At 49.9% G+C, this 11,736-nt stretch overlaps 1 protein-coding gene across 2 annotated transcripts; it reads left to right on the forward strand.

Moving 5' to 3' along the window:
* rcor1 (REST corepressor 1) lies at positions 1 to 10,035 on the forward strand. Of its 2 annotated transcripts, none has more exons than XM_079372964.1 (13): positions 1 to 644; positions 726 to 785; positions 1,376 to 1,456; positions 1,591 to 1,643; positions 3,031 to 3,192; positions 4,123 to 4,241; positions 4,422 to 4,500; positions 4,679 to 4,726; positions 7,500 to 7,646; positions 7,736 to 7,813; positions 7,893 to 7,950; positions 9,225 to 9,481; positions 9,562 to 10,035. In XM_079372964.1, the coding sequence occupies exons 1-13, from the start codon at positions 455 to 457 to the stop codon at positions 9,607 to 9,609; spliced, it is 1,380 nt and encodes a 459-aa protein (XP_079229090.1). In that variant the 5' UTR covers positions 1 to 454; the 3' UTR covers positions 9,610 to 10,035. The 2 variants fall into 2 exon arrangements, with proteins under 2 accessions (XP_079229090.1, XP_079229091.1); XM_079372965.1 differs by having other exon boundaries at positions 9,565 to 10,035.
* Positions 10,036 to 11,736: the final 1,701 nt, after the last annotated feature.

An 11,736-nucleotide genomic window follows, 5' to 3' on the forward strand; every position in this document is an offset into this window, starting at 1 on the left:
CGCACGCGCACACGCACGCGCACACGCTCCTCCTCTGGGATCGATCAGCCTCACACTGACTGATCTCTGATCAGTTTCCTTCAGTTTTTATTGATAGTTTTTCTCTGGATGTCTGTGGGTCTGTCTGTGGATCCTGGTCTGGTTTTATCTGGTTCCTTCTGGTTCCTGCAGCTTGTTCCGGAACTTTTTGGACTCAGTGTGGATCTTTAGTCTCGGGTTAACTGCTAGCATCTCTGTGCTGTAGCCTCAGTTAGCTTCCTGTCACAGATCACTTCCTCCTCTGAGTGTGTGTTTCACCCCGAGCCTCCCCGCTGCTCTCCGGTCAGGACTGTTAGCTTAGCTCCGGTGACAGTTAGCCGGCTCGGTTCTGTGCGCGGGGTAGCTAAGCTAACTAGCAAACGAATTAGCCGTAGTTAGCAGCTAGCGCACAGTCCGGGCTGCCTCCGTCCTCGTCATGCCGGCGATGCTGGAGAGAAACCCGGAGGCTTCGGGGAAGCGGAGAGGTCGAGCCCCGGCGGGCAGCGGGAGCAGCGGCCCCGGGGCAGCAGCTAACACCGGCGGAAAAAGCATGTCCGGTAATGGAACCAGCACGAACAACTGCTGGGAAGAAGGAAGTTCAGGCTCCAGCAGCGACGAGGAGCATGGTGGGTAGCCTCGATCACTGGAGGACTGCTGTGTACTCTTAAGTACTATTACTAAGCTCTTCTCTGTGTGTGTGTTTATAGGTGGAGGGGGGATGCGGGTCGGGACGCAGTACCAGGCCGTTGTTCCGGACTTTGACCCGGGTAAGACTCAGATTGTGTCTCGTTAGCCTGGAGGTGCAGTGGTAGCCTCGAACAACGGTAGGACAGAGGAGCAGTGTGCTGATAGACTGGATGACATGTGATGGTGGAGTAAAGCAGACTTTAAACTGTTCAGGTGTTTAAATGGAGCTGGTACTGTGTGAACAGCTGATCCCCAGTCCGGATCAGACTGGTCATGCAGGATGCTCTCTGTGAAATGCACTTTGTTGATCACAAGTGTTCAATCATAAAGACCAAAGATCTCGTCTCACACTGGACCCATGTGAATGAACTCAGTGTTTCCAGCTGAAGACAGAACCTTCATGTTTGGAGGGGGGACTGTGAGACCACATGCAGGGTGGGACTTGAACCTCTGTACATGCAGTCTTTATTAAGGGACTCTGTCAGAAGTTTTAAGTCCTGCAGTTCCTGGAGGGTCCAGGAGGGTCCAGGATCCAACAACCTCTTTATCAAAACAAGTCTGTTACCACGGCAACTTCCAAACATCAGCTCCAGGCACCAGTGTTTGGGTAATATTGTGATTAACTGTGTGTGTGTGTGTGTGTGTGTGTGTGTGTGTGTGTGTGTTTCAGACGTGGCCCAGACAGCTCACCTGAGAGATAACCTGGGCATGTTGGTGTGGATCCCCAGCAGCTGTCTGAACCAGACACAGTGTAAGAACCTGGACCCAGTCCATGATGTGATGTCACATATACTGTGTGTGTGTGTGTGTGTGTGTGTGTGTGTGTGTGTGTGTGTGTGTGTATCATGGACCTTTGGATTCAAATGAACATGTCGTTGTTTACAGTGGACGAATACATCGCCATCGCCAAAGAGAAGCACGGATACAACATGGAGCAGGTCTGTCTCTCTGTCTCTCTGTCTCTCTGTCTGTCTGTCTCTCTGTCTGTCTGTCTCTCTGTCTGTCTGTCTGTCTCTCTGTCTCTCTGTCTGTCTGTCTGTCCGTCTGTCCGTCTCTCTCTCTGTCTCTCTGTCTCTCTGTCTCTCTGTCTGTCTGTCTCTCTGTCTGTCTCTCTGTCTGTCTGTCTGTCTGTCTGTCTCTCTGTCTCTCTCTGTCTGTCTCTCTGTCTCTCTCTGTCTCTCTGTCTGTCTGTCTGTCTCTCTGTCTCTCTGTCTGTCTGTCTCTCTGTCTCTCTGTCTGTCTGTCTGTCTGTCTGTCTGTCCGTCTCTCTCTCTGTCTCTCTGTCTCTCTGTCTCTCTGTCTGTCTGTCTCTCTGTCTGTCTCTCTGTCTGTCTGTCTGTCTGTCTGTCTCTCTGTCTCTCTCTGTCTGTCTCTCTGTCTCTCTCTGTCTCTCTGTCTGTCTGTCTGTCTCTCTGTCTGTCTGTCTCTCTGTCTCTCTGTCTGTCTGTCTGTCTGTCTGTCTGTCTGTCTCTCTCTGTCTCTCTGTCTCTCTGTCTGTCTGTCTGTCTCTCTCTCTGTCTGTCTGTCTCTCTGTCTCTCTGTCTGTCTGTATGTCTATCTGTGTGTCTCTCTGTCTCTCTCTCTCTCTGTCTGTCTCTCTGTCTCCCTGTCTGTCTGTATGTCTCTCTGTCTCCCTGTCTGTCTGTCTCTCTGTCTCTCTGTCTCCCTGTCTGTCTGTATGTCTCTCTGTCTCCCTGTCTGTCTCCCTGTCTGTCTCCCTGTCTGTCTCTCTGTCTCTCTCTCTCTCCCTGTCTCTCTGTCTGTCTCACTCTCTGTCTCCCTGTCTGTCCCTCTGTCTGTCTCCCTGTCTGTCTGTCTCTCTGTCTGTCTCACTCTCTGTCTCTCTCCCTGTCTCTCTCTCTGTCTCACTCCCTGTCTCTCTCTCTGTCTCTCTCTCTGTCTCCCTGTCTGTCTCTCTGTCTGTCTCCCTGTCTCCCTGTCTGTCTGTCTCTCTCTCTGTCTCACTCTCTGTCTGTCTCTCTCTATGTCTCACTCCCTGTCTGTCCCTCTGTCTGTCTCTCTGTCTGTCTCTCTCTCTGTCTCACTCTCTGTCTGTCTCTCTCTATGTCTCACTCTCTGTCTGTCTCCCTGTCTCTCTGTCTGTCTCTCTGTTTGTCTCACTGTCTCCCTGTCTGTCTGTCTCTCTCTCTGTCTCTCTCCCTGTCTGTCTCTCTGTCTCTCTCTCTCTCTCTCTCCCTGTCTCTCTGTCTATCTCACTCTCTGTCTCCCTGTCTGTCCCTCTGTTTGTCTCACTCTCTGTCTGTCTCCCTGTCTGTCTCCCTGTCTCTCTCTATGTCTCACTCCCTGTCTGTCCCTCTGTCTCAGGCTCTGGGGATGCTCTTCTGGCACAAACACAACATAGAGAAGTCTCTGGCTGATCTTCCAAACTTCACTCCGTTTCCTGACGAGTGGACGGTGGAGGACCGAGTTCTGTTTGAGCAGGCGTTCAGCTTCCACGGGAAGAGCTTCCACCGCATCCAGCAGATGGTACGCCCCCACTCACACCAGTACAGTCAGCTGACTGGGACCAGTGCAGTCAGCTGACTGGTCCCAGTGCAGTCAGGTGACTGGGACCAGTGCATTCACGTGACTGGTCCCAGTGCAGTCAGGTGACTGGTCCCAGTGCAGTCAGCTGACTGGGACCAGTACAGTCAGCTGACTGGGACCAGTGCATTCACGTGACTGGGACCAGTGCATTCACGTGACTGGGACCAGTGCAGTCAGCTGACTGGGACCAGTGCAGTCAGCTGACTGGGACCAGTGCATTCACGTGACTGGGACCAGTGCATTCACGTGACTGGGACCAGTACAGTCAGGTGACTGGGACCAGTGCAGTCAGGTGACTGGGACCAGTGCATTCACGTGACTGGGACCAGTGCAGTCAGCTGACTGGGACCAGTACAGTCAGCTGACTGGGACCAGTGCATTCACGTGACTGGGACCAGTGCATTCACGTGACTGGGACCAGTGCAGTCAGGTGACTGGTCCCAGTGCAGTCAGGTGACTGGTCCCAGTGCAGTCACGTGACTGGGACCAGTGCAGTCAGGTGACTGGTCCCAGTGCAGTCAGGTGACTGGGACCAGTGCAGTCAGGTGACTGGTCCCAGTGCAGTCAGGTGACTGGGACCAGTGCAGTCACGTGACTGGTCCCAGTGCAGTCAGGTGACTGGGACCAGTGCATTCAGGTGACTGGGACCAGTGCAGTCAGGTGACTGGTCCCAGTGCAGTCAGGTGACTGGGACCAGTGCAGTCAGGTGACTGGGACCAGTGCAGTCAGGTGACTGGGACCAGTGCAGTCAGGTGACTGGTCCCAGTACAGTCAGGTGACTGGTCCCAGTGCAGTCAGGTGACTGGGACCAGTACAGTCAGGTGACTGGTCCAGGTGTGTGTGTTAAACAGTGTGTGTCTCTCTCTGTAGTTACCTGATAAGTCGATGGCCAGTCTGGTTCGGTTTTATTACTCGTGGAAGAAAAGTCGCAGTAAAACGAGTCTGATGGATCGACAGACACGGAAGCAGAAGAGAGAGAGAGATGACAGGTGAGCTGCAACCTGCACAGGTAACACCACTTAGACACCAGGTGGAGTAACACTACAGGTAACATGATGGCATCACAGGTGTGAACCCTCATAGACGCCCTCTGTGACAGGTGCCATCCTAACCTGAGTGCTGTGTCCTGATTGGAGGATGGGTGACAGTTTGAACTGTGTGTGTTTCAGCGATGAAGAAGTTGAAGACGGACAGGTGAACCCTCAGAGCGACTCCGAGTTCGACCCCAAGAAAGAGGACAAGAAGGAGGTAACGCTCATCATGCACACCTGAGAGCTCCTCTCCAGGTGTCTCCCTTCATCTCAATGGGACCAACCTGCTTACATAAGGAGAGCGAGTACATGCTGCAGTGATCATAGGGCTCACCTGGGCCAGGTAAAGGAACCAGACTGATCACTCATTTCATTTCTCTTTGCTTTTGTTTCAGGTGACCTCTGGACCAGAGAGGTCAGAGGTCAAACCAGCTGGACTGAAGGTAATAACACCTGACCTCTCTCACTCAGGTGATAGTTACCTGTCTCTCTCTCTCTGTCACTCAGGTGATAGTTACCTGTCTCTCTCTCTCTCTCTCTGTCACTCAGGTGATAGTTACCTGTCTCTCTCTCTCTCTCTGTCAGGTGACAGTTACCTGTCTCTCTCTCTCTCTCTGTCAGGTGACAGTTACCTGTCTCTCTCTCTCTCTGTCAGGTGATAGTTACCTGTCTCTCTCTGTCAGGTGATAGTTACCTGTCTCTCTCTGTCAGGTGATAGTTACCTGTCTCTCTCTCTCTCTCTCTGTCAGGTGATAGTTACCTGTCTCTCTCTGTCAGGTGATAGTTACCTGTCTCTCTCTCTCTGTCAGGTGATAGTTACCTGTCTCTCTCTGTCAGGTGATAGTTACCTGTCTCTCTCTCTCTCTCTGTCAGGTGATAGTTACCTGTCTCTCTCTGTCAGGTGATAGTTACCTGTCTCTCTCTCTCTGTCAGGTGATAGTTACCTGTCTCTCTCTCTCTGTCAGGTGATAGTTACCTGTCTCTCTCTGTCAGGTGATAGTTACCTGTCTCTCTCTGTCAGGTGATAGTTACCTGTCTCTCTCTCTCTCTCTGTCAGGTGATAGTTACCTGTCTCTCTCTGTCAGGTGATAGTTACCTGTCTCTCTCTGTCAGGTGATAGTTACCTGTCTCTCTCTGTCAGGTGATAGTTACCTGTCTCTCTCTCTCTGTCAGGTGACAGTTACCTGTCTCTCTCTCTCTCTCTGTCAGGTGACAGTTACCTGTCTCTCTCTCTCTCTCTGTCAGGTGATAGTTACCTGTCTCTCTCTGTCAGGTGATAGTTACCTGTCTCTCTCTGTCAGGTGATAGTTACCTGTCTCTCTCTCTGTCAGGTGATAGTTACCTGTCTCTCTCTGTCAGGTGATAGTTACCTGTCTCTCTCTCTGTCAGGTGACAGTTACCTGTCTCTCTCTCTCTCTGTCACTCAGGTGATAGTTACCTGTCTCTCTCTCTGTCAGGTGATAGTTACCTGTCTCTCTGACAGGTGATAGTTACCTGTCTCTCTCTCTGTCAGGTGATAGTTACCTGTCTCTCTGACAGGTGATAGTTACCTGTCTCTCTCTGACAGGTGATAGTTACCTGTCTCTCTCTCTGACAGGTGATAGTTACCTGTCTCTCTCTCTGACAGGTGATAGTTACCTGTCTCTCTCTCTGACAGGTGATAGTTACCTGTCTCTCTCTCTCTGTCAGGTGATAGTTACCTGTCTCTCTCTCTCTGTCAGGTGATAGTTACCTGTCTCTCTCTGTCAGGTGATAGTTACCTGTCTCTCTCTCTGACAGGTGATAGTTACCTGTCTCTCTCTCTGACAGGTGATAGTTACCTGTCTCTCTCTCTCTCTGTCAGGTGATAGTTACCTGTCTCTCTCTCTGACAGGTGATAGTTACCTGTCTCTCTCTCTCTCTGTCACTTAGGTGATAGTTACCTGTCTTTCTCTCTGACAGGTGATAGTTACCTGTCTCTCTCTCTCTCTGTCACTCAGGTGATAGTTACCTGTCTCTCTCTCTGACAGGTGATAGTTACCTGTCTCTCTCTCTCTCTGTCACTCAGGTGATAGTTACCTGTCTCTCTCTCTGACAGGTGATAGTTACCTGTCTCTCTCTCTCTCTGTCACTCAGGTGATAGTTACCTGTCTCTCTCTCTGACAGGTGATAGTTACCTGTCTCTCTCTCTCTCTGTCACTCAGGTGATAGTTACCTGTCTCTCTCTGTCAGGTGATAGTTACCTGTCTCTCTCTGTCAGGTGACAGTTACCTGTCTCTCTCTCTCTCTCTCTCTGTCAGGTGATAGTTACCTGTCTCTCTCTCTCTCTCTCTCTGTCAGGTGACAGTTACCTGTCTCTCTCTCTGACAGGTGACAGTTACCTGTCTCTCTCTCTCTCTATCTCTCTCTGTCAGGTGACAGTTACCTGTCTCTCTCTGTCTCTCTCTGTCAGGTGATAGTTACCTGTCTCTCTCTGTCAGGTGATAGTTACCTGTCTCTCTCTCTCTCTCTCTGTCAGGTGATAGTTACCTGTCTCTCTCTCTGACAGGTGATAGTTACCTGTCTCTCTCTCTCTCTGTCAGGTGATAGTTACCTGTCTCTCTCTCTGACAGGTGATAGTTACCTGTCTCTCTCTCTCTCTGTCAGGTGATAGTTACCTGTCTCTCTCTCTCTCTCTCTGTCAGGTGATAGTTACCTGTCTCTCTCTGTCAGGTGATAGTTACCTGTCTCTCTCTGTCAGGTGATAGTTACCTGTCTCTCTCTCTCTCTGTCAGGTGATAGTTACCTGTCTCTCTCTCTCTCTGTCACTCAGGTGACAGTTACCTGTCTCTCTCTGTCAGGTGATAGTTACCTGTCTCTCTCTCTCTCTCTGTCAGGTGATAGTTACCTGTCTCTCTCTCTCTCTGTCAGGTGATAGTTACCTGTCTCTCTCTGTCAGGTGATAGTTACCTGTCTCTCTCTGTCAGGTGATAGTTACCTGTCTCTCTCTCTCTCTGTCACTCAGGTGATAGTTACCTGTCTCTCTCTCTCTCTGTCAGGTGATAGTTACCTGTCTCTCTCTCTCTCTGTCAGGTGATAGTTACCTGTCTCTCTCTCTCTCTGTCAGGTGATAGTTACCTGTCTCTCTCTCTCTCTGTCAGGTGATAGTTACCTGTCTCTCTCTCTCTCTGTCAGGTGATAGTTACCTGTCTCTCTCTGTCAGGTGATAGTTACCTGTCTCTCTCTCTGTGGCTGTAGATGGGCAGTAAGGCGTCTCAGCGTTTGAAGAAACGTCCTCCTCGGGGAATGTTTCTGAACCAGCAGGACGTGGTCTCGCTCTCCTCTGCGTCTCCTCAGGGTCTCATTAGACAGCTAGACTGTCAGCTGGTCTCCATCAAGAGACAGGTTAGTCTACCTGTCTGCTCACCTGTCTCTCTTTCTCTGTCCTCACCTGTCTCTCCTTCCTGACCTGTCTTTCTCTTTCTGTGTTGCAGATCCAAACAATTAAACAGTCAAACAGTGTTCTTAAAGAGAAACTGAATTCAGGTGTCAACGAGTTCAGACAACCTGAGGTAACCATGGTAACACAGTGAAGCCCTACCTGAAGTCACTGCTGTCTTTGGTGTTCACCTGTCGCTTCTTTTGTTCTAGGTGAATCAGAAGTTTAACACCCGTTGGACCACAGAGGAGCAGCTTCTAGCTGTGCAAGGTAACACCTGACCTACCTGTAACCAGGTGAACTTACACCTGACCAACCTGTAACCAGGTCAACTCACACCTGAACTACCTGTAATCAGGTGAACTCACACCTGACCTACCTGTAACCAGGTGAACTCCCACCTGACCTACCTGTAACCAGGTCAACTCACACCTGACCTACCTGTAACCAGGTGAACTCACACCTGACCTACCTGTAACCAGGTGAACTCACACCTGACCTACCTGTAACCAGGTCAACTCACACCTGACCTACCTGTAACCAGGTAAACTCACACCTGACCTACCTGTAACCAGGTGAACTCACACCTGACCAACCTGTAACCAGGTCAACTCACACCTGAACTACCTGTAATCAGGTGAACTCACACCTGACCTACCTGTAACCAGGTGAACTCCCACCTGACCTACCTGTAACCAGGTCAACTCACACCTGACCTACCTGTAACCAGGTGAACTCACACCTGAACTACCTGTAACCAGGTGAACTCACACCTGACCTACCTGTAACCAGGTGAACTCACACCTGACCTACCTGTAACCAGGTGAACTCACACCTGACCTACCTGTAACCAGGTGAACTCACACCTGACCTACCTGTAACCAGGTGAACTCACACCTGACCTACCTGTAACCAGGTGAACTCCCACCTGAACTACCTGTAACCAGATGAACTCACACCTGACCTACCTGTAACCAGGTCAACTCACACCTGACCTACCTGTAACCAGGTCAACTCACACCTGACCTACCTGTAACCAGGTGAACTCACACCTGAACTACCTGTAACCAGGTCAACTCACACCTGACCTACCTGTAACCAGGTCAACTCACACCTGACCTACCTGTAACCAGGTCAACTCACACCTGACCTACCTGTAACCAGGTCAACTCACACCTGACCTACCTGTAACCAGGTGAACTCACACCTGACCTACCTGTAACCAGGTAAACTCACACCTGACCTACCTGTAACCAGGTGAACTCACACCTGACCTACCTGTGACCAGGTGAACTCACACCTGACCTACCTGTAACCAGGTGAACTCACACCTGACCTACCTGTGACCAGGTGAACTCACACCTGACCTACCTGTGACCAGGTGAACTCACACCTGACCTACCTGTGACCAGGTGAACTCACACCTGACCTACCTGTAACCAGGTGAACTCACAGCTAAACCAGATACCAGAAACTTTTGCTGATTTAATTAAACCTCAGTCAGTGATTGGTCGGTGGCTCTCCCTTTCTCCAATGACATGCAGCCATCAGAAAATATGGGCGGGACTTCCAGGCCATCTCAGACGTGATCGGTAACAAGTCGGTGGTTCAGGTGAAGAACTTCCTGGTGAACTACAGGCGGAGGTTTAACCTGGACGAGGTTCTTCAGGAGTGGGAGGCTGAACACGGGATGGAGGGCGGAGTCGTGGGAGGAGAAGACGACAAGATGGAGGAGAAGATGGAGGAGAAGATGGAGGTGTGTCCTGAGGAAGAAGAGCTTCCTACCAAGGAGACAAAGGAGGTGAGGAGAAGGTCGGATGTTTACTATAGATCCCAGAATGCTCTCTGTCTGCAGGTAGTTAACAGTGCTTCTGGTCTCAGCAGGAACCGTCCTCTCCTGGTGACTCCCAGAAGCCCCTGGCCTCCTGAGACGTTCTGACCCCGCCCCCTGGTTTGATGATGTCATTATGTGTTTATTTTATATTTTCTTCGTTTATCTGGATGTGTGACTTTTATTGATCAGGTAAAAGGGCATGAACTGTCACCTTTTATCGCTGCTTGCTCTGGACCAATCAGGAAACAGGCTGACCTGTCAATCAAAGTGGGTGGGACCTGTTTGTTTATTTGTTTTGTTTTCTAGTTTCTGTTTTATTTGAATCTTTTTATTTGTCTTCCTGTGTGGAGGTGGCTTATTTTGAGGGTAGGGTCAGCTGAAGCAGCCATATTTGGATGATGTCACTCAGGTAGGGGACCTTACCTGTCCTGATGATGTCATCATGTTTCTGGGATTTTAGGACCTTTTTAGAGAAATGATAATGAAACCAAAGTTCATCAATAAATGACTTTTCTTCCTCAGTTGTCCGTTTCTTTTCAACACATTTAATTTGAATTCAAAGTATTTTTAATTTGATGATTAAGATCGACAGCAGCCTGAAACTACAAAGGTGAAACAGAGGCTCAAAGAATCATTCAAATGTTTCCCAGACTCTCATATTCTCCACAGAGTGGACGTTAAACATATTAAAGTCCATCTGTTGATTCTCTCAGATGTTCCAGTTAGTTTGGAAGAAAACACTTAGAATCTGATGTATGATTGTAAGTTCCTCTTCTTGAACACAAACACGGTTAAACCTTCAAACTACTTCAACTTAATTACCTGCTGCTGATTGGTTTCTCACACTGCAGTAGAGGTGCAGCAGCGCCCCCTATCAGCAGCCTTTGACAGACCTAGTGCGGACATGAAACCCTTTTAAAAACCTTTTTTTGCTTTAGAAATATAAACATAAGTACAGATGAAAGAATATTAAAATGTCAAATATGAACGTCCATTAAAGCAACCTGCAGTAAACAGCGCCCCCTGCTGGTGGGCTGTGTCTCCGGGCAGCCTGCAGTAAACAGCGCCCCCTGCTGGTGGGCTGTGTCTCCGGGCAGCCTGCAGTAAACAGCGCCCCCTGCTGGTGGGCTGTGTCTCCGGGCAGCCTGCAGTAAACAGCGCCCCCTGCTGGTGGGCTGTGTCTCCGGGCAGCCTGCAGTAAACAGCGCCCCCTGCTGGTGGGCTGTGTCTCCGGGCAGCTGGGGGATTTCCTGGGCGGAAGCAGTGGAGGGGGTTTCCAGTGTGATCAGTCTCGTCCTCCCCGCTGGATCTGTGAACTGGATCCCAGAGACTCTCCCTCACAGAGCGGACCGACTGAACTCCGAACCCGAACCTGGACCATGACGAGTCCGCCTGAAGACTGGAGGCTCCTGGGCAGCGGCAGCGGCAGGTCGACGGTTTGAATCCGGGAGACAGTCCGCCGAGCCGAGGAGCTGCTGAGCCGAGCCGAGCCGTGGCCTGTGGAGGAGATTCATGTGAGTCCCGCAGAGACTAGAACCTCAGCAGAACCCTTAGAGAACCCACAGATGCTAACAGAACATGTTAGCTGTTTGTGTTAGCATATAACCGAGGGAAGAACTACAGATGCTACAGCTAGCTGTGGGTGTTTGTGTGTGTGTGTGTGTGTGTGTGTGTGTGTGTGTGTGTGTGCGCGTGTCTCTCTGTGTGTGTTTTAACTGGAATAATCTTTATTGAATAACACACAAACAAGAAGCTAACAGTGTTAGCACGAGCAGAGTGTGTTTACATCAAAGATCGACAGACATAATAAATCGAGCCAAAGATCAGTTATCAATAATCGATGTAAAATGATTGACTTAATGAAGAGCAGCTAACATCTCACAAAGGATTTAAAAAACTACAGTCAGACCCGAATAATCAAACTGAATATAAAGCTTAAAGATGATGAGATGTTCTGATTTATTAAAGAACCTTTCTTTGTGTTGGACTCATCCTGAGTTCACTTTGTGTGAGGTCATCAAATTAACTGAAAGGACCAATCAGAGAGCTGCTCTCTTCCTGTGTGATCAATCAGCCAATCAGAGAGCTGCTCTCTTCCTGTGTGATCATGAAGGAAACCTGCTGTGTTGAAGCTTCTCTGACAACAATGCAGCAGCCAGTATGTCCTCCTTCTAACTTTAGATTCTGCTCCTGAATGCTCTGGATCTGATTGGACCAGAGAA

Source organism: Symphodus melops (assembly GCF_947650265.1).
Source record: "Symphodus melops genome assembly, contig: scaffold_106, whole genome shotgun sequence".
Taxonomy (NCBI): Eukaryota; Metazoa; Chordata; class Actinopteri; order Labriformes; family Labridae; genus Symphodus; species Symphodus melops.

Bases quoted from the DNA above. Each gene is read 5' to 3' on its own strand.
- rcor1 (XM_079372964.1), top strand. From the start codon at position 455: ATGCCGGCGATGCTGGAGAGAAACCCGGAGGCTTCGGGGAAGCGGAGA. The intron at 4,727-7,499 runs GTAATAACACCT...CTGTGGCTGTAG, and splicing joins TCAAACCAGCTGGACTGAAG to ATGGGCAGTAAGGCGTCTCA. The intron at 7,951-9,224 runs GTAACACCTGAC...AATGACATGCAG, and splicing joins GCAGCTTCTAGCTGTGCAAG to CCATCAGAAAATATGGGCGG.